Source organism: Pristiophorus japonicus, chromosome 12 (genome assembly GCF_044704955.1).
Source record: "Pristiophorus japonicus isolate sPriJap1 chromosome 12, sPriJap1.hap1, whole genome shotgun sequence".
NCBI lineage: Eukaryota > Metazoa > Chordata > Chondrichthyes > Pristiophoridae > Pristiophorus > Pristiophorus japonicus.
Window position 1 is genome coordinate 178299600 of NC_091988.1, and position 20299 is coordinate 178319898.

The 20299-nt window shown below is 39.7% G+C and overlaps 1 protein-coding gene across 3 annotated transcripts in view; it reads right to left on the minus strand.

The window, feature by feature from the left end:
- Positions 1 to 208: 208 nt before the first annotated feature.
- Positions 209 to 20299, minus strand: part of ptprt (protein tyrosine phosphatase receptor type T) — a 1564838-nt gene continuing 1544747 nt past the window's right edge. For 2 of the 3 annotated variants that reach the window (XM_070896216.1, XM_070896215.1), the window contains 7 exons: positions 13079 to 13228; positions 10896 to 11069; positions 8723 to 8854; positions 7738 to 7863; positions 5491 to 5654; positions 4399 to 4534; positions 209 to 3038 (listed from right to left, as the gene is read on the minus strand). In XM_070896216.1, the coding sequence (XP_070752317.1) occupies positions 2985 to 3038; positions 4399 to 4534; positions 5491 to 5654; positions 7738 to 7863; positions 8723 to 8854; positions 10896 to 11069; positions 13079 to 13228 (936 nt within the window). In that variant the 3' untranslated portion in view covers positions 209 to 2984. Of the gene's footprint in view, positions 3039 to 4398; positions 4535 to 5490; positions 5655 to 7709; positions 7864 to 8722; positions 8855 to 10895; positions 11070 to 13078; positions 13229 to 20299 lie in introns of those variants that run through there. The other variant, XM_070896217.1, reaches the window with a different exon arrangement.

Here is a 20299-nt window from a genome sequence, read left to right on the forward strand (position 1 = left end):
ACTAATTCCATAGTACCCGACTCACTATAGCTTCAGGTCAGGAGGAACTTCAACCGTTACAATCAAACTTCAGTAACAGAATTCACAAAACTTTGTGGTGGAGGGAAACATAATTGTTTGCCACCTTCTGTCTCAGGGCATTCTATATTTCTATGTCTGTACTCGATTTTACACAAAATATCCAAAGTAACAGAGGAAAGTACAGCAGTTGCATCACATATTCCATTTATTTTATTATACAGATGGCACGTGGCCCATTTTACAAACATTTCCTTACAACATAATAGAATAAATTAATCAGATGGCATTGCAGTTGTAAAAAGATCACATTACTTTTATGTACTGTCAAAAATATATCTGATATATTATTTGACTTAACATAATTTACCACAATTTATAAAGCTAGAAAGTAACCTGCTACAGAATATTACACAATGAAACTATTCAAACATGCTGTCATCTACCAAACACAGAAACTCAGCTGAAAAGGGAACAACAAACACCAATGAGCACAAGAGAAGAAACATATTGGTTTGATTATTTTCTTGCTTGTATATAGGTTTAATTTTCTGATTATGCAGTGTTAGTATTTAAATTAGGGCGCCTACAGTGAATAATCCAGCACGTTTTATGCTGAAATGGGGGAGCAATATGCTGATACAAGCACCGTAAAAGCACCCTGCTTGAATTAGATCACAGCTCACTTTACAGCGTAAGACCTGCTAGAATCGTTCCTAACAGTCATCAATGCATGATTCAGCATGGGACAGTTTTCGTTTGTTTTTTTAATTAAAAAGTGTCTAACTGTTGGCAATTCAGAATGCTGTTCGCGTTTACAATAATCTCACTTTTTTGGTTTTGCTTCTTTCATTAATAAGAACAAGGAATGTTGCTTTGATCCTTTATGATCAAATGATGAATAATTTAGAATTTGTTCTTCAATGCCTTTGCAAGGAATTACTGACTTCGGCCACCCAATCGGAATCTTAGATTTTACTCAACCGTCTATCAATAATACCATGAACTTTGCCGAGATTTATTGCCTTACCACAGATTTGACCTGTGAGTTTGGAGCAATTATTTCTATACCATATATGGAGGTTAGGCCTGTTGCGTCTTATTATTTGAAAGATACTTTACGGGACTCAGACTGATGCCTCAAGGTTTGCGCAGTACCATGTATTTATTTTTGGTAAAGCCAAACGAAGGGGGGGAGAAAATAATTTTACACTGAACAAAATTGTATAAATGATGCACAATCACAGCAAAGTAAAATAAATTATGAAGAAAATATACCAGGCAAACTTAAATCTTATACAGATATTCTTTAGTCACTGAAGAACGATACTAAGCTGACAACCAAACAAACTGATAGGAGGTAGAATTTATAAGGTCCTTCTAAAGGACTTTCTATAACTCAATTTTTGTTCCTCTCTTACAAATATGCATTTATGGAGTTCAGATAATCTGTAAGAATTGTAAGTTAATAAACAGTTTATAAAGTTTAGCAAAAGTATGAGAATGACGCTTTGACAAGATCTCAAAAATTGACAAAAGACGTACTTGGTTTATGCTACAGTTTTGCTTTCTGTCGGTAACAATGAGCTCAATGAATCGGATTAAATCACACCTAAAATACAGAAAACCACCTTTACAAGGCTCTCAGGTACAACCATCTGCTATCGTGCACCTTACTGATGGCTCCATCAATCAGAGAGAACACATACAAAACACCCGGGAGCTTAATTTTCTCTGCATTATTATCAATGAACTGGTTAATGCATTTATGTAAAATTTTTGTCCGGGCTATTTTAACGCAGTAGTTCTAACCTGTTTATTCTTTTGCAGATTAATGACTGTGTTAGAAAAGCAGACAATTTAATGCAAATGTATTAACCAGTGAATTGAAAACAGTGCTCCAGATGAAATAAATCCATTTGAAATAATCATAGAAAATGCTGGAAATGCATCTAGTTCAATCTGCAAAAAGAAAAAAATGGGTTAACGCTTAAGATGAGAGTATTCATCAGACTTCAGAATTCACATGAAGGGTCACATCAGAAATGTAAACCTATTTTTCTCTTTTAGAGCTGTGCATTTTGAGTAGTTCTGTTTTTTGTTTCAAGTTTCCAGCATTCACATAATTTATCTTTTAATTCCATATAGAAATCACTTTCTTTATAACACACCACATCCTCCTTTATAATAGGCGCCAAAACAGCCTTAAGAAAGTCTACTGCACTAATAGTTTTACTGAACAAAGCACAGAATGTTACTGTGAAAGGTACATCTTCAGCTGTCTCAGTCACATATAATCAAAAGTTGCTCACTTTGTTTAAAGGTTAGATATCTGACGAGTTGTTGAAAGTTTTATGGTGGGCTGTTGGAAGATTGTATTGACGTTTTACAGCCTTATTCTCATAAAACAACTTGGTGCTCCAAAACTGTACCTTTTTAAGGAAAGCTGTTGCCAGTGGGAACATCAAAATTAACAGGAGATCAACACCCAACAGGAATATTATTGCTTAATTTTATTTAGCATTTCTGATACCATTTATTTAAAAAAAAATGCTAAATAAAACTTTGCGAATAGATCATAGATAGCATTTATTAGTACTGTTATGCAAACAATTTAAACATCATGGAATGTAATATACAAGGACAATCGACAAAATGAACAGTTGGCAAAATCTCCATCTAAACTGGTTACATCAATTTACTTCTGGCACAAGCAGAACTCCTGTGAAAGATGGAGTAGTCCAGCGCTATGTCCTATAGCCAATCCAGGTAGTTCTTGTGGATACTGAATGTGATTGGCACTGGGATGTTGCTTGCTTTCCTTCCTGGTTTCACCATGATGTTTGAAAGCACAAATATATGCAAACTTTTTCTGGATGCACGTTTTTTTTATACACAGGATATGAAGTGTTTTTTTGATAAAAATGTCACTGTGTTACCACAATGAATCTTCTTCACACTAAAGTTCAAAATGAACTTAAATACTCCAGTGCCACATCATAGCAGAATTTGTATTGCTCCTAGGAGAGAAACAAAACACTCCCTATAAATCGTGGAACTTTCACATGATTATGCAAATATTTGCAAAAATAGTTCTTTTTGTTGATAAGTAGCTAATACTGAAGACAATAGGTATCAGGGGGGAATTCTGTCCAGTCACACCTGGCACAAAGGAAAATGGTTGTGGTTGTTGGAGGTCACTCATCTCAGCCCCAGGACATTTCTGCAGAAGTTCTTCAGGGCAGTGAACTAAGCTCAACTATGTTCAGCTGCTGCATCAATGACCTTCCCTCCATCATACGCTCAGAAGTGGGGCTGTTTGCTGATGATTGCATAGTGTTCAGCTCCATTTGCAATTCTGTGGAGAATGAAGCAGTCCATACCACATCTAGCAAGACCTGGACAATATCCAGGACTGGGCTGATCAGCGGCAAGTAACATTCACGTTACACAAGTACCAGGCAATGGCCAACTCCAACAATAGAGTGCCTAAGCACCTCCATGGTATTCAATGGCAGTACCATTGCTGAATCCCCCACCATCAAGATCCTGGGGATCACCATTAGCCAGAAACTGATTTGGACCAGACATATAAATGTCGTGGCTACTACAGGCTGGGTTTTCTGCCATGTGTGGCTCACCACCTGACTCCCTAAAGCCTCACTACCACCTACAATGCACAAGTCAGGAGTGTGACGGAATACTCTCCACTTGCCTGAATGGATGCAGCTGCAACAACATTCAAGAATCTCAACACCATCCAGGGCAAATTAGTTTGCTTGATTGGCATCCAATTCACTAGTTTAAATATCCACACTCTCCATCACCAACATACTGGAGCTGCATTATGTACTATCTGCAGGGTACACTGCAGCAAGTAACCAATGCTTCTTTGGCCACATAGAAGGACAAGGGCAGCAGATACACCATCACCTCCAAGTCACATACCATCCTGACTTGGACCACATGAACTGTAGCAGTTCAAGAAGAAAGCCAACTTCCACCTTCTCAAGGACAACTAGGCTTGGGCAATAAATGCTGGCTTTGCCAATATGCCCACATCCCGAGAATGGACATTAATAAACTCTGTTTATTCTACACTGTGAAATAATAATGCTGAATTAACACAGATTTATTTTCATCTAAAAATAATATATTAGAAATTACCGCTGCCAGTAGTCACAAATAAATGCTTAATACGCAGCAGGTTTCATCAATAATATAAATAGGTTAATACCTACATTAATGAAGTAGACAGGGGACTATCATTCAAAAGAGCTAAGCATTCATCGGCTAGTATCAAACAATAATTTCCAGACTGAAACCTTCCGAGAAGTCCAAATGCATGATTACAACACACAGAGAGGTATTCAATCTTACCAGTGTATCTACCATGTTGGATTTGCTGTTTCGTAGTGTTTTGACTGTGTGAAAAACATCTATTATATTCTGTTGATGAATCATCTCACAGATACTGCGAACTACACAAAGCGTTCCACTACGCCCACCACCATTACTGAAAGACAAAAGCATAAGCATCCTTAGTAAGCAGACGGTGAAGTGGGTTACACATCATCTCTCAGCCCCGTAATATAGGTCGTGAATCCATAACTGTTCCATTTGCTTAGTATGTGGTGCTTATATATCAGTCTGAGTATCTAAGTTCCCTTGACAATCTATAGCTGGCAATATATCTGGTGGAAAATTTGTTAGCAGATGCTTAACTACTGAATGCTGTTGCATATGTTTTATATTTATTAAGGTTATTCCTTTTTTAAAATCTAATTTTGGATTACAAGATTAAATAAGAACAGCCAAGACTGACAAAATGAAAGGCACTTCTCTCTCTGGAGCTATAAGAGTCCTAACTAAAATGTGGCTGGGCAGTTTTATGCCAATCCTGAGTAACTGAGAATTCACAGCACAAATCTACCTAAATTCTGTACAAACTATTGATCTCACATAGAGTGTAAGGATGGCTGGTGTGGGAAGTCTGCGATTTCTGCTAGATAGCTCTGGAGGGGGTTGGAGTCGATACTGTTCGGAAAGCGTTACTCTGCACTTCGCTTGTGCTAAGTGCTCCATCTCCCAAACTGATATCCCGGACTTTGAAGAGTACAAATTCCCTTCTTTGGAAAAAATATGAGCAATAATTAACTGATCTCCCATGGCGTTACACAGGAGAATGAAGACCAAACGCATCATTCAGCTCAAGCAGGGTAGAGGGATGATTGGACCCATGCAGGAAAGTGGAAAGTGGGCTGAAGCAGATAGGAGGGGAGAAAGGATTTGAGGGAGAAAGGTGGGAGAGGAGAGAGGAGTGGTGGGGGATGGGGCAAGTGTGTAAGAGGTGAGGCGGGGAGGAGGTAGAGGATATTGAACAATTGACGTAATCTCCTATTTGGTAGTAACTGTGAAGGGTATCTTTTATCTAAATGAAACTAGCAACAATTGAATGGTATAGATACTCACAAGCAGTGTACTACAGTACGACCATCACCCCCATCATACTCTTCTTGCCATTTCTCCAGACGCCTGATCAGTTTCAAAAAAGAGCGCTTTGACACTGGAGTGTCTCTGTATGATGGCCAACCAATAAACTGGAACTGCTGCACAATGCGATACCCGTCTTGAGGCTGGAAAACAATTTACAGAAGGGAAAATAAAACATATGAATTTATATGCAATCCAATAATTTTTTTGTAGGTTAACATTTTAATGAAAGAAAATGTATTGATAGAAAGTGCAATATAGTCCAGTCACAAGCTCAAACCACAATGGCATTAAGGCTATATACATCATAATACATTTGAACATAGATGGGATCCATAGGGTATAAAAACATTGAAATGGTGGACACCATCTTAATGGTGCACATTTTTGGCAAGAGTACCAAGGGAGCATCAAGATTTGTACTGCTGGGAAGGAGAAATGTATTCATGTGAGAGTCTATTAACATGATATGACCCAATTGCAGGAAATGGGAGAGAGAAGGTATCCATGGAAACTCAAGAACCATCTCTGCATATTTGAAATAATGTGAGCATAGATTATTTGCCAGTATGCAATGGCAATGCCATATCTGATTAACAAGAACAAACCACTCCCTAAAGAATGGAAGATTGGTAGACTTCCCATTCTTCACTATGATATATTTAGAAACTATAAAGCACTGATTGACTTAAAAATAATCAGATGAAACTAAGACAAGGAGTTACAAATTCTGAAGGGTTATCATTACAATCAGTGGAATATATCATTTTAAGTCTTCTCCCAAAGCAGCCTGGATGTTTTTCTGATAATCGCACAGAATGTTTATTAGAATGACCACCACAACCAGCATTTAACGAGTTAACTTCATCCTCTTTTAAATAGCTGGGACATAATCCAACAGAGCTGGTGTGTTATCTTGTAATGAGTCAATTTATTCCCTGCTTCTCGCTCTACCCAGGCTATTAATCTCCCCACTATCCTCAAGTTCCGTGCATCTATGTTCAAATCTCCGAATCTTTTCCACATTAGTTTGAGGTTCTGCAAAAAATGCTTGATGATTCTTACTAGAATTTTGTTATATATTTTAGAGGCTATGTGGCCCATCAGTTATTTTAATTTCTGCCTCCTTTGTATGGGGGTCTGTGGAACTGCCAGGATACATCTCCAGAGTGTGACAAACACAAGTTATTTGAGGGCACTAAAAAAAATTTGTTTGGGATTTGTAACTAAAGGGCTGAAATTCGGGGGCGGCAATCGCTGCGAAGCGGGACTTCCTGCACCCGGCGCGGATGTCCTGTCCTGGCAGTGAAATTGGGGATACCGCCCCTGCGAGGAAGTGGAGCGCAATGCACGGGCTCTACTTCCTCTCGGGGGCGGGACTGGGATGCTAACTGCGGGAATTTTCCAGTGCTACGTGTTTATAGTGGTACAGAAATAATTTCACGTGACCCAGGTCTGCACCAGTTTTCCAGAAATGATTCTAAGGGTACATAGCCAAATAAAACCTATAATAGAATGTCATACAGTAAATGGATTGCTAGGAGCGAAGAACAATTGTTGAAGAGAAATCTTTTTATCAACCATCTTTGGAAGGCTGCATAGATGATGGTAGTGTTTTGGAGGCTAGCCACTGCTGATGTGGTAGAATTTAAATAACATTAACAAATAGGTTTTTAAAAGCAATAAGTGGCCAGTTTTTCTGAAGGAGGTTTAAGAATCTGGGCCTTATCTTGAGGGTACTCCTTTTAGATATAGGCTGTTATACTTTTACATTCATTTTTAGAGTAAAAGGTAAATTTTGTTCTGCTCCTCTGAAAATAAATAATTTGGAGTAGTACTTCTGTATCAAGTTCCTGATCTTGTGCCCTTGCTGAGTAATGCTCCACAATGGGAGTGGAGCTATGCAAAATTTACCCTGCATAACAACTAACTAGTTTATAGCAGCACCATGAATTAAGGATTAACACCCTGAGAGAATTCTCACAGAACTGTGAGGAGCAGAGCTCACATTTATTTTCCAACATTCCAATAATTTGAACGTCATTAAATGAATACAAAGAGTTCACAAAAGATTTTGCTTTTGAACACAGCAATTTTTAGACAAATTTAAAAACTTGCGGTATGATAGGATCTAATATTTTACTCTCTGACTGAGTCAAGAAGACTTTCAACTACAAGAATGTCCACTATGAACATACATAACAGCTCTTGAGATTTCAGTCTTACTCGTGCCATATTGTAGATCCGAAAAACACGAACAATGATGTCCTCTTCAAAGTCTGCTGAGATGAATTCCACTTGAATAGGACCATAGCAACACAGGCTTTTCTCTGGCCAGTACTGAATGCAGAGCTGGTTAAACGACACAATCAGTTATGTGGCTTGACACAAAATCTAAGGTTCAAAGACTTCACAATGAATTTCATTAGTGTCACTGTCAGAATATAGAATTACTTGTGGGTTCTAAAATGAGCACTTTTTAAATAGTCAAATTATTGATGCGTCTTCTTACTCTGAACATTTATTCACTCATGCTGCTTTCTGGATTCTTTTGGTGCAAATAATTACAGCAGATTAAAGGAAAAAGGCTAGAAGTTACTATTTACTGTATTGGTGGGTGAATAATTAACACATTAATCTGAGATACCTTTGTCCAGTATTTTACCAGAGGTTTTTAAACGGTTAACGTTTCCACTAAAATCTACTGTGGAGATTGGAAGCAATTTCCGTAAAATCTACCAACATTTGTATCCCCCTATGTGGCCACTTACCTCTAAGTGGCCAGGCCACATAGGGGGATAAAAATGTTGGCAGATTTTATGGAAATTGCTTCTAATCTCCACAGTAGATTTTAGTGGAAACGTTAACCGTTTAAAAACCTCTGGTAAAATACTTATCTCTACGTGGCCACATCTCTTTAAATTCATCCATTACCTCTTTATGGGTGGCTTACATGCAATTTCCCACCTAATGTTAGAGTCCCTATGTGGGCCAGGAGTCTGCCCACACTATGCAAATGAAGTTGACTACATAACATCAGACAGAGTTAGCGCGTTAATAGTTGGGTGAAGGTGAATAAGAGCATCCCACCCGCCTCCAAATAACACCCGATCAAAAAATCTACCTTGCAACCTTTCCATGTTACAGAAGTTAAAAGAAAATAGTGGGACCCGAATAGATGTGTTCGACGGATCTTGTTCATTTTCCTTACCTGCGCAGCATCAAGTTCGTTCAGCATTACTATTGCTGAGCAATGGTAATCGAACACTAGTCTCCAGAAATCTGTCACAGTATTTGGTAAAGGATGCTGTGTGACAATAAATGCCGCAGGCTGCTTGTGGCTCTGAGAAAGTGACAAAAAAAGCAGTGTACTTAGTTGACTATGTCACATGTAGTTTATTTCAACAACTCAAAAAGATACCAGTAACATGACTTTTACTTGAAAAAGTTAATTTAAAGGGAGTTAAGGCTAGAAATTACTATTCCCCTCCTTGATTTAAGAATGACACATTTTAAATTTTACGTGTATATATATGTATAGCTTTAGTGATAAAGGCAGATATGGGAGATCCATCTGAAATCATGAGAAATTATGAAACCAAGAACATTGATAGATGAAGTTGTTCTAATAGTGGAGCCTATGAAGGTGACAGGTTGTTAGAAATCAGGGGTTCAAAATTTATAAAACTGAATTGAAGGACACTGTGCTGAAATCATTGTTTTGAACTAGAGATAAAATGTCTCCTCAGACTGGTGTTAGATGCTTAGAACTGCCAATGTTTTTGTACACTGCTGAGATGTTACAGCATTCTGCACTATGACAACATTGCCTGTTATTTTCAAGTTAAGACTATAACTTTGGTTAGGTATCTTTAAGACAATTTGTTATAGAAAGACTTAGAATGGATGGACGTTTTAGGAGTTAATGTAAACAAATTGCCACGTCATAAAGGAGATAACGACTCTGAAGCGAGCAGTTTTCTGGTTTGGCCTCATGGCATCTAAGGCAGGATATGGATGAAAGAGACAAGATATGAATTTCAAAGGAAAGTATCTTTGTGAAAGTATAAACAAAAGGACATGTGACCAAAATCATAAGCAGCTTTAGGGCGGGCTTGACATAAAAATCAAGACAAAGAACACAATACAGCTTGGATGGCAAGTTTTATGGGGAACTTCTATCGGTCAAAAGGTCTTGTCAATATCTCATGTCAGGCCCACCCCTAAAAAGAGAATAAATGTAGCCGTCTCAAGGTTGTTCTCATAAACGGTGTGAGGGGAGAGTGAAACAAAAGTTGGGCTGGTCGAACACTCTGAGTGATCCCATGCTTTGCCAAAAGAAGCTCTAGACAAAGAGACTGCAAGCCAGAAAACTGCTCACGTGTGCCAGCCATTTGTCCGATCAGATCGGTATCAACTACTTATTACGGTCGTATGTTTTTGCTGTATAACTAATGTGTTATATTCCATCTTAAACTCTGATTAAACACAATATACCCACCAGATTGGTTTACAGTCAATCCTGATTATTAAAGTGACCAGTGATAGCCTTAAACTTGGCTATTTATAACAAGGTGTTGGTTAGACCTGTGCAGTCAGGGTGTGTGATCTGAAGGATTTTGATGAATGCAGAATGGAGGTTATTATCCAAAGAGTGGAAAGGATTAAATGATGACAGGAACAAGTCATTGATATGAAGAAGGAACAGAGGAGATGAAAAGAAACCTCTGAGTTAATGGAGGACTACAGTGAGAGCAATTTAAAGGGAAAACTAGATAACCATGAACATAGCTTTGGTGAGATGCCATATGATTATAATTTGTTTAGAAATATACAGCACTAGGCCTATCACAGACTGGCAGTAAGGGAGATTGAAGAAAAAATACTGGATAGGGATATGTTCAAGGGCACACATCTTGAAGATGGCAGGAGGGATAATCATTAGCACCAGAGGTCTGCGGTCTAGAGAGCCAGGGTGCTGATGGGTCTCACAGGGACTAAACCTGATGCCAGCCATAATAGCAGAAATCAAATTGTTTTTTTTTTACTAAGATCAAAGAGATTGGAGTTGGTGATATAGGAAAACTGGATGATAGGCCTCTATTACTATTACTTTTGAGTTATAATATTACTGGCTGCAAGTTTGCTCCTGGTTACTGACAGGGGAAAGTCTTGCCCTCTGTTTTTATAATTGCTTTCTTACAGGATCCATTCAGCTCTGAATACAACTTTACTATATTTTATGAAGGTTAATATAGAAATGTCAATTTCTATATAACCAGCATTTAGCGTACTCCCCTATTAGTGCAGCTATACTAAGTATATCAAATTGACAAATTGCAATGTATGATACCATCACTGATAAGAATATCTTTTTTGCTTACATCCATGAGTGCTGCATTTATGTAGTTGCTTGTTTCACCATCTACAGAAATAAGGAATGGGAGACATCTGTCTGGCGGGAGTACGTCCATATTACGATTCTTGTCATGATTGCGTGGTAGTAGACCAACACTGCAATCCTCAGCTCGTACACGTGGAGTTACAATGTTTAACGTCTAGAAGCGAAAATTACAAAGGAGGAAACTAAGTAATTGTCATCTTCTTTTCAATTACATAAATTAGACTAAACTGTTGCATCTTCCTCCCAATTTCCTCCCCTACTCTCCAAAAGACAATGATTCGAGGGACTAAGAGTTCCTCTGACTACTATGTGTGGTAACATTGGAAATGTGTTCAGCAAGATATCTGGTCGGGTATAAATCTAAATACTTTGCAGGAAGCCTTTGTGAAGTCATTTACGATGTTACCTTCACATTGGCCTGGATATTAACAGGGGCAGGGGACGGGCGGAGTTCCGGATGGGAAACCTGGCGGTCCGTGCATGCTGTGGAGTCTGAACTGTGGAGTTTTAACTCCGCAGCTTGTGTCTTTTGTACTTGACAGGTTTCCCCGTCCAGAAGTCAGCCTAATTGACAGGCTTGGCTTCCAGTCGGGCGCGGAGGACCCGGAAGTGGGCAGGTTCGAGGCGGGTGTGATGGGCTTAAGATTTTAAAATGTTTAGACCCACGACCCAACCCCAACCCACTCATTTTTGGGTGTGGAAATCCAGCCCATAGTGACTAGAGAAATTACTTTTATTAAAACCACATAATTTCCTCTCTTTCTGTACAGATACATATCCTTCACTGGCTAGGGGAATGGGCTAGGCTGCTCATATTCAATTTAAATTCCTACAGAATTTAAGATGTCATCAGATCAGTTTTGATAGATCTCAAGCACAGCATGTTCCCAATGTTTTAGTTCATTCTTATGGGATTATAACTATTATTTTCCACCATGTCTCCATGGCACAGTGTGATCCTGCTTTTCTCCAAATAAACATAAAAGAAAACTTCACAGGCATTAATTTTTGAAATATAGAACCACTGAATGTACAAAATAGAATATTCAATATCTCCCCATGAAATAAGAGTTGTTTCCACTTCAGAAGACCACACATAGATTTACATGAAGAGCATCCTCACATGATTGAACTCATCCTTTCAAATTACCAACCCTACTTTTTCTTAAATGAGTCTAGTGCCCTGTCCTCAATCTTCCTTCCTGGCAATCCATTCCAGCTGCAGATCAACCTCTGTGCAAAGAAATGTTTGTCCCAAGTTTGTTGTTCAGGACCTTGAACTTGTGCCCATTTGTCATGCTTCACAGACATATCTGAAAGTACTGTATTGGGCTTATCTTCTCCATTTTGCTAAGTATTTTTTTATAGCTCTACAAGCTCTCCTTTATTTAGTAACAAAAAAGCTCAAGGTCACTCCTGATTGCCCTTCCCTCTAACATTAGCTCTCCCCTGCACTATCTCTGGGGCCTGAAAGGCTGTTTTAGCGACCAGACCATGTACAGCCTGACCAGACCACTATACATATTTAACACAAACTCGCGGGATTTTATCTCAACTGATACCCAGCATTCTAATTGATTTATTTCTTGCTATCACACATTGTTTGGACACAGAGTGTGTTGAGTCAACTCACACGCCTTGGCCGTTTTCAACTTCCCCTGTCCTCAGGAACAGGAGGCGACCCAGCATGGACACCCCATTCAATACCTCTCCCGTTGTATATTAGCACCCCTTACAATTGCATTCTACTTTAACCAGTTACAATCCACATCCATGTATTAGCTTTGACACCCACTGATTTTAGCTGGTAATGCAGTATCCCAATGATACTTTATCAAAGACTTTTTGGGATTCCATGATGCACAACATCATATGGCTTCCCCTCTTCAATTTGGAATGCAACCTCATCAAAATAGTCTATGAGGTTGGCCAGATTTTCATCCAGATACTCTACCATTTTATTCCTGATACTTTGTGGGCGACTATATTTCACACAAATGTGTTCTTTATGAGCTAACCAGTCAGCTTCAATTGTGAAAATAAGATCCATTGCATTGTAGGCATGGGATATCTTCCATTCATACCGCACACTTTTATATTTAAAATCATATACGTCATTAACTTATTTTCTTTTTGCAATCATGTTTATTAGATCTTGGTCACCTGAAACTCATCTTTGATCTGACTGGAGTTGGTTTGTGGGTCCACTTTGCTGATGTTATAAAACATAGCTCTGAATTCACAGACCGGTATAGTTGTGTTTCCACATAAGCATGCCTCCAAAATTGCATCATGAACAAAGACATACTGCTCCTACAGAACAAAGGCAAATTAAATATTGTGTTAGTTATTTAGACATCATTTCATTCAGATTTCTACATTTTCAGTTTCTGTGTGGTCTTGAAGGACTTACAGCAATATGTACATTTGCAGACCATCTAGCTATGCTGTGGGATATGAATGTACAAATGCTTAACGTATTCATCTGAAATTCCTCTCTATTTTAAACAGGTTTATGCCTCCACTAAAATAGTGGAGAGAGGATTTGCAGTTAACCTTGTTGAGGTAGAAATTAGACTCGGCCTGTTTTCGTCAGGGACCGAAGATAATGTCTTCCCAATATTTAATTGGACAAAATTTCTGCTCATCCAATACTGGATGTCAGACAAACAGTGTGACAATTCAGAGGCAGTGGAGGGATTGAGAGAGATGGTGATGTGATCGAGCTCAGTGGCACCAGTGTACAGGTGGAACCTGACGTGTTTGCGGATGATGTCGCCGAGGGGCAGCATTAAGATGAGACATAGGAGGCACTGCTGAGGCAGCACATGCCTGAACCAAGAGGCCCAGTGCAAATTGGTCCTCAGGCCTCAGCTGAATAGTTGGTCCAAGCTGTTGCCACTTGAAAATGGAGGTTTCAGGTCAGGAGTTGTAAATTATTTTCTCATTCAAGACTTGTGATCCATTCCATTCTAATCTTTAGAACACAGATGTGAACTATGAATCTACAATCAAATGTTGCAGTTAGCTTCTCCCTTTGGTTACGTACTGCAAGAGTCTCCAAAGTATTACTGTAAGATAGTTCCTCTTTATTAATAGTTGCAAATATAATAAATGTAATATTTAATGAACTACCATTAGATTTTAAAGAAACATCTAATCAAATGAGCCCAAAGGTACTACAAAATATTCGAGAGTGAAGCAATGATCCCTGAAATCACAATGTGTCCTTTTGTAATGGATAGTCTGCTGAACATCCCCAGCACTTGAAAATGAGAAAGTACCCTTCGTGGTGCTGCCAGTATCAGGCACGGTGGGCCGAATGGCCTCCTTCTGTGCTGTATCATTCTATAACTCATTTCAGTGGCACCTGCTCCCCAGGTCTACTAAAGAAGTAACCTTAAGTAACTTTTGCACTGATGAAGGATGGCCAAAAAATAGGTCAGTGTTTGACCTGGTCACATCAATGATGCAACCTGCCTAAATTTTAATATTCATTCCACTACTGGTTGGAATCCATTTTTCAGCAAATATGGATCAAATTTAATAGATGTTGCTCTACTCTCCAATTACTTTACAATAGCAACAATGTTACTCAAATTATTACTATCATTTTTCAGTGTCACATAGAAACATAGATACATAGAAAATAGGTGCAGGAATAGGCCATTCGGCCCTTTGAGCCTGCACTGCCATTCAATATGATCATGGCTGATCATGCAATCTCAGTACCCCACCCCTGCCTTCTCTCCATACCCTCTGATCCCTTTAGCCGTAATATGTCCAACAAACTGGACTCAACAACTTTCTGTGGCAAAGAATTCTACAGGTTCGCAACTCTCTGAGTGAAAAAGTTTCTCCTCATCGGTCCTATATGGCTTACTCCTTATCTGTAGACTGTGACCCCTGGTTCTGGACTTCCTCAACATCGGGAACATTCTTCCTGCATCTAACCTGTCCAGTCCCGTCAGAATTTTATGTGTTTCTATGAGATCCGCTCTCATTCTTCTAAATTCCAGTGAATATAAGCCTAGCCGATCCAGTCTTTCCTCATATGTCAGTCCTGCCATCCCGGGAATCAGTCTGGTGAACCTTCGCTGCACTCCCTCAATAGCAAGCACGTCCTTCCTCAGATTAGGAGAACAAAACTGCACACAATACTCAAGGTGTGGTCTCACCAAGGCCCTCTACAACTGCAATAAGACCTCCCTGCTCCTATACTCAAATCTCCTCGCTTTGAAGGCTAGCATGCCATTTGCTTTCTTTACTGCCTGCTGTACCTGCATGCCTATCTTCAATGATTGATGTACCATGACACCCAGGTTTCTTGGACCTCCCTTTTACTAATCTGTCACTATTCAGATAATAATCTGCCTTCATGTTTTTGCCACCAAAGTGGATAACCTCACATTTATCCACATTATACTGCATCTGCCATGCATTTGCCCATTCACCTAACCTGTCCAAGTCCCCCTGCAGCCTCTTAGCATTCTCCTCACAGCTCGCACTGCCACCCAGCTTAGTGTCATCTGCAAACTTGGAGATATTACATTCAATTCCTTCATCTAAATCATGAATGCATATTGTAAAGAGTTGGGGTCCCAGCACTGAACCCTGCGGCACCCCACTAGTCACTGCCTGCCATTCTGAAAAGAACCAGTTTATTCTCATTCTTTGCTTCCTGTCTGCCAATTAGTTCTCTATCCACGTAAATACATTACCCCCACAATGATGTATCTGAAATAAAATAAAGATCAGCCGAGGGTGCATGGAGTTTGCTGAGCTATCAGCATCTAAAGATTAAAATTGAAAATTATAACTAAAGTCTCTCAGATCCAGCCTGTCTTTTGCCTGTCAATCAAGCAGTTGCTGTTGGTAAAGCAATAGGGTTTCAGCTAACTGGTAACCAGGACTGATAGTCACAACAACTGGCTGATTGGAGCTGGCAGATTGCCATCCTTTCCCCACATTCAGAAATGATATTTTCTCTTAAAAAGTTGTTGGTTCCAGAATAAACACACTACAGAATGGTACAATGTTTGGCACAGGGCCAGGCCACTTGGCCCTTCAAGTCCGCACGGCGATTTTCTCCATGAGCCACTGAGTTGAATCTCATTCTCCTGCTCACTCCCTATATCCTTTAATCCTTCTCTATTTCAAACAATACCCAATTGCCTTCTGAAAGTATTTATGGACTCTACATCAATAATAATTTGTGGCGAATAATTTCACATTCTAACCCTCCATGGAAACAATTTGGCCCGAATTTTGTGGGGCCGATGACGATGCCTCCGACCACAAATTTCAGACCAATGCTTCAAAGTCTTCATTGTTTTTTTTTGTCCTAATTAGACCCCGGAGCACATCACTCAACAATGCCCTCAGAGGAAATTCACAGGCAGCCCACAAGATATCCACGCTGTTACACAGAAATCTTTAGCCTGGATATCTGACTTAGATATTGATATTTAATTTGTTTTTTGCTACTACCATACAGAAGAAGAATACATTATTTTTGTAAATATGTTAAATTTATGCGCTCTCGTCATCGTCCTGCTAACAATCTATCACTATCTACCTTATCATAACCCTTTATAATACTGAAGATATCTATAAGGCAACCCCATAGCTGGTGAACTCTATCCTGTATCTTTTCCATTGCTTTTATAACCTTTGCTTAATGGGGTATGCAATACTCCAGCTGCAGCCTAACTCTGGTTTTGTACAAGTTCTCCTTGCTTTCGCATTCAATACCTTCTAAATAGAAAAATTCTGTTTGCCTTTAAATGGTCTTATATACTCTCTTTAATGGCCCATATGGCCCGTATATCTTGGCCTTTATTGCAAAAGGGATGGAGTATAAAAGCAGGGAAGTCTTGCTATAGCTATACAAGGTATTGGTGAGGCCACACCTGGAATACTGCGTGCTGTTTTGGTTTCCATATTTATGAAAGTATATACTTGCTTTGGAGGCAATTCAGAGAAGGTTCACTAGGTTGATTCCAGGGATGAGGGGGTTGACTTATGAGGAAAGGTTGAGTAGGTTGGGCCTCTACTCATTGGAATTCAGAAGAATGAGAGGTAATCTTATCAAAATGTATAAGATTATGAGGGGGCTTGACAAGGTGGATGCAGAGAGAATGTTTCCACTAATGAGGGAGACTAGAAAAAGAGGGCATGATCTTAGAATAAGGGGCCGCCCAATTAATACAGAGATGAGCAGAGATTTCTTCTCTCAGAGGGTTGTAAATCTGTGGAATTTGCTGCCTCAGAGTTGTGGAAGTTGGAACATTGAATAAATTTAAGACAGAATTAGACAGTTTCTTAAACGATAAGGGGATAAGGGGTTATGGAGAGCGGGCAGGAAAGTGGAGCTGAATCCATGATCAGATCAGCCATGGTCTTATTGAATGGCGGAGCAGGCTCAAGGGGCCGTATGGCCTACTCCTGTTCAAATTTCTTATGTTCTTATACAAAGATGGGAGGAAAAGCAATGTGTGAGGACATAAAAAATCTGCAAAAGACATAGACAGGCTAAGTGAGTGGGTAAAAATTTGGCAGATCAACTATAATGTTGGAAAGTGTGAAGTCATGCACTTTGGCAGAAAAAAAATCAAAGAGCAGGTTATTATTTAAATGGAGAAAGATTGCAAAGTGCTGCAGTACAGCAGGACCTGGGGGTACTTGTGCATGAAACACAAAAGGTTAGTATGCAGGTACAGCAAGTGATCAGGAAGGCCAATGGAATCTTGGCCTTTATTGCAATGGGGATGGAGTATAAAAGCAGTTAAGTCTTGCTACAGTTATACAGGATGTTGGTGAGGCCACACATGGAATACTGCGTACAGTTTTGGTTTCCATATTTAAGAAAGGATATACTTGCTTTGGAGGAAGTTCAGAGAAGGTTCACTGTTGAATTGACGAGCAGTGCTTGTACAGAATAGCAGAACACATCAGAATATGAGACAATTGAAGTATTAACTTCCCAGTGATATTCAAAATGATACTATCTCTCAAGTTCTGTGCCCCTGGTTCATTCCAGCCACCTGCCAGGGATTTTGCAAGCTTCAATCAATCTGGCATGTGTAATGTTAGTCCCCTGTTAACAGATTGTTGAACAGGTTCTATAGCTTAGTTCCACTCCAACGGGGAGCTTGTTGAGCGTGAGATGGAGCGTTGCAGCGAGGAAGATTGAGAAGAGGGTTGGTGGGCGGGCCACATTGTCCGCATGCCCGACACAAGACTCCCAAAGCAAGCGTTCTACTCGGAACTCCTACACGACAAGCGATCCACAGGTGGGCAGAGGAATCGTTTCAAGGACACCCTCAAAGCTTCCTTGATAAAGTGCAACATCCCTGGCCAAAGACTGCCCTCAGTGGAGGAACAGCATCCGGGAGGGCACTGAGCACCTCGAGTCTTGCCGCCGAGAACATGCAGAAAACAAGCGCAGGCAGCGGAAGGAGTGTGCAGCAAACCGGGCTCCCCATCCACCCTTTCCTTCAAGGACTGTCTGTCCCACCTGTGACAGAGACTGTAATTCCCACATTGGACTGTACAGTCACCTGAGAACTCACTTTTAGAGTGGAAGCAAGTCTTCCTCGATTTTGAGGGACTGCCGATGATGATGATAACAGATACATTGATCAATCAAGCAGATGGAATATTTGCCTCCTTATGACCCCAGTGCATGAACAGCAAGAGCAAACCAGAAGACAAATTTATAATTTAGTTGATTTTGCAGAAGTCTTGAGGCAAATGAATTAATTAGTGCTCATCTGAAATCACCCTTCATTAAAGAGGAAGAGTATCCAACTGATTATTTGCCCATAATCTCCAAACAGAGTGAGAGAAGTTATCCATACACTTTGGGTGCAATTTAACAAGCCTTGCCCACTGGCAGTGCAAATCGGAAATTCAGGCATGCATTTCCCATGATTTTTCTGACCATTCTGGTTTCTGCCATGGCTCCGTTCATTCTCATATTCCTTTGTTTTCCTTACATCATAGGATTCGGAGCGAGATCTCAGGTAAATTTGATGACCTTCCTGGCACAGAGCTGCACGCGACACGAACACATATCGGGAATTCCGTTGTAGAGATGGGCATTCTTTGATTTTAATGGGCAGACATTCAGGTGTGTCGTGAATCTGGCAATGAGGTCCACAAACAAATTCCCCATATGCACTCCTGTTGTACAAAATTCTGTCATACAATAGACCTCCTAATCAGCAGACATGATTTGTGCAGCGTGATAGTTATGGAATAAACCTCAAGTTTTCAATATTTATGTTAATTAGAAAATGACAGTACTGGACCATACTGATGATATCTCTCAATGTATATGTCCATCCAGGTGAAAAGACTATCATTGCCATATACATTGAGACCTTGTTGTTGATTTTGTTTCTTCACAGTAATATTCTGTCCACCTCACGGGTGGTTCTAATTTTTTTTAAAATCTTACATTTATACAGTGCCTTATTGTGTCATTAAATAACTTCAAAGCACTTCACACAATGAATTACTTTTTTTGAAGTCGAGTGGCTATTAATATGCAGATGCCATTATGTAAGTAAATGTAACAACCATTCTTTGACAGCAATGTCCTAGAAACAGTAATAACATGATCAGTTAATCTATTTGTTGGTGATATCGATTGAGGGAGACGTGTTTGTCAGGACACTGCAAGAACTCCCTTCCTTCTTTCCCTAAAAGTGCCATGTGATGTTTAACGTCTACACGAATAGGCTAATGGATTTTGCTTTAATGTCTCATTTGAAGGATGGCACTTCTGATAATATAGCACTTTTTCAGTACTGTACTGGAATATCAGCCTAGATTCTATGCTCTAACCCTGGTATCGGACTCAGACTCATGACCTTTTAACCCAGAGAACATAAGAACATAAGAATTAGGAGTTGTGAGTAGGCCATACAGCCCCTCAAGCCTGCTCTGCCATTCAATAAGATCCTGGCTGATCTTCGACCTCAACTCCACTTCCTTGCCCGCTCCCCAGAGGTGAGAGTGCTACCAACTGAGGCCAGCTGGTTGATTGCTTGTTGCTCACAGTGGGTGAGGTTGCATTTTTGGGAGGGAGAAACCATTTTCAGTCCGTCACCTCATCCTTTTTCTGGCTGAAACCTCCTTCTTCTACAGATATCACATGATAAATATGGATGAGCAAGGACATTTGGCCCATCCTTGCTCATCCTTCCAGAAAGAGCCTATAAGCTCCCTTAAACAGCATCCAATTATTTCTTAATTAAATCCAGGATTTTCACCCCCACTACCCTACCTGCAACAGAATTCTCCCGGTCTGTGTAAAATGGAACTTTCTGACATCAGTCCTTAATTTGTTTGTTTTTCCATTTTGAGTCTGTGCCT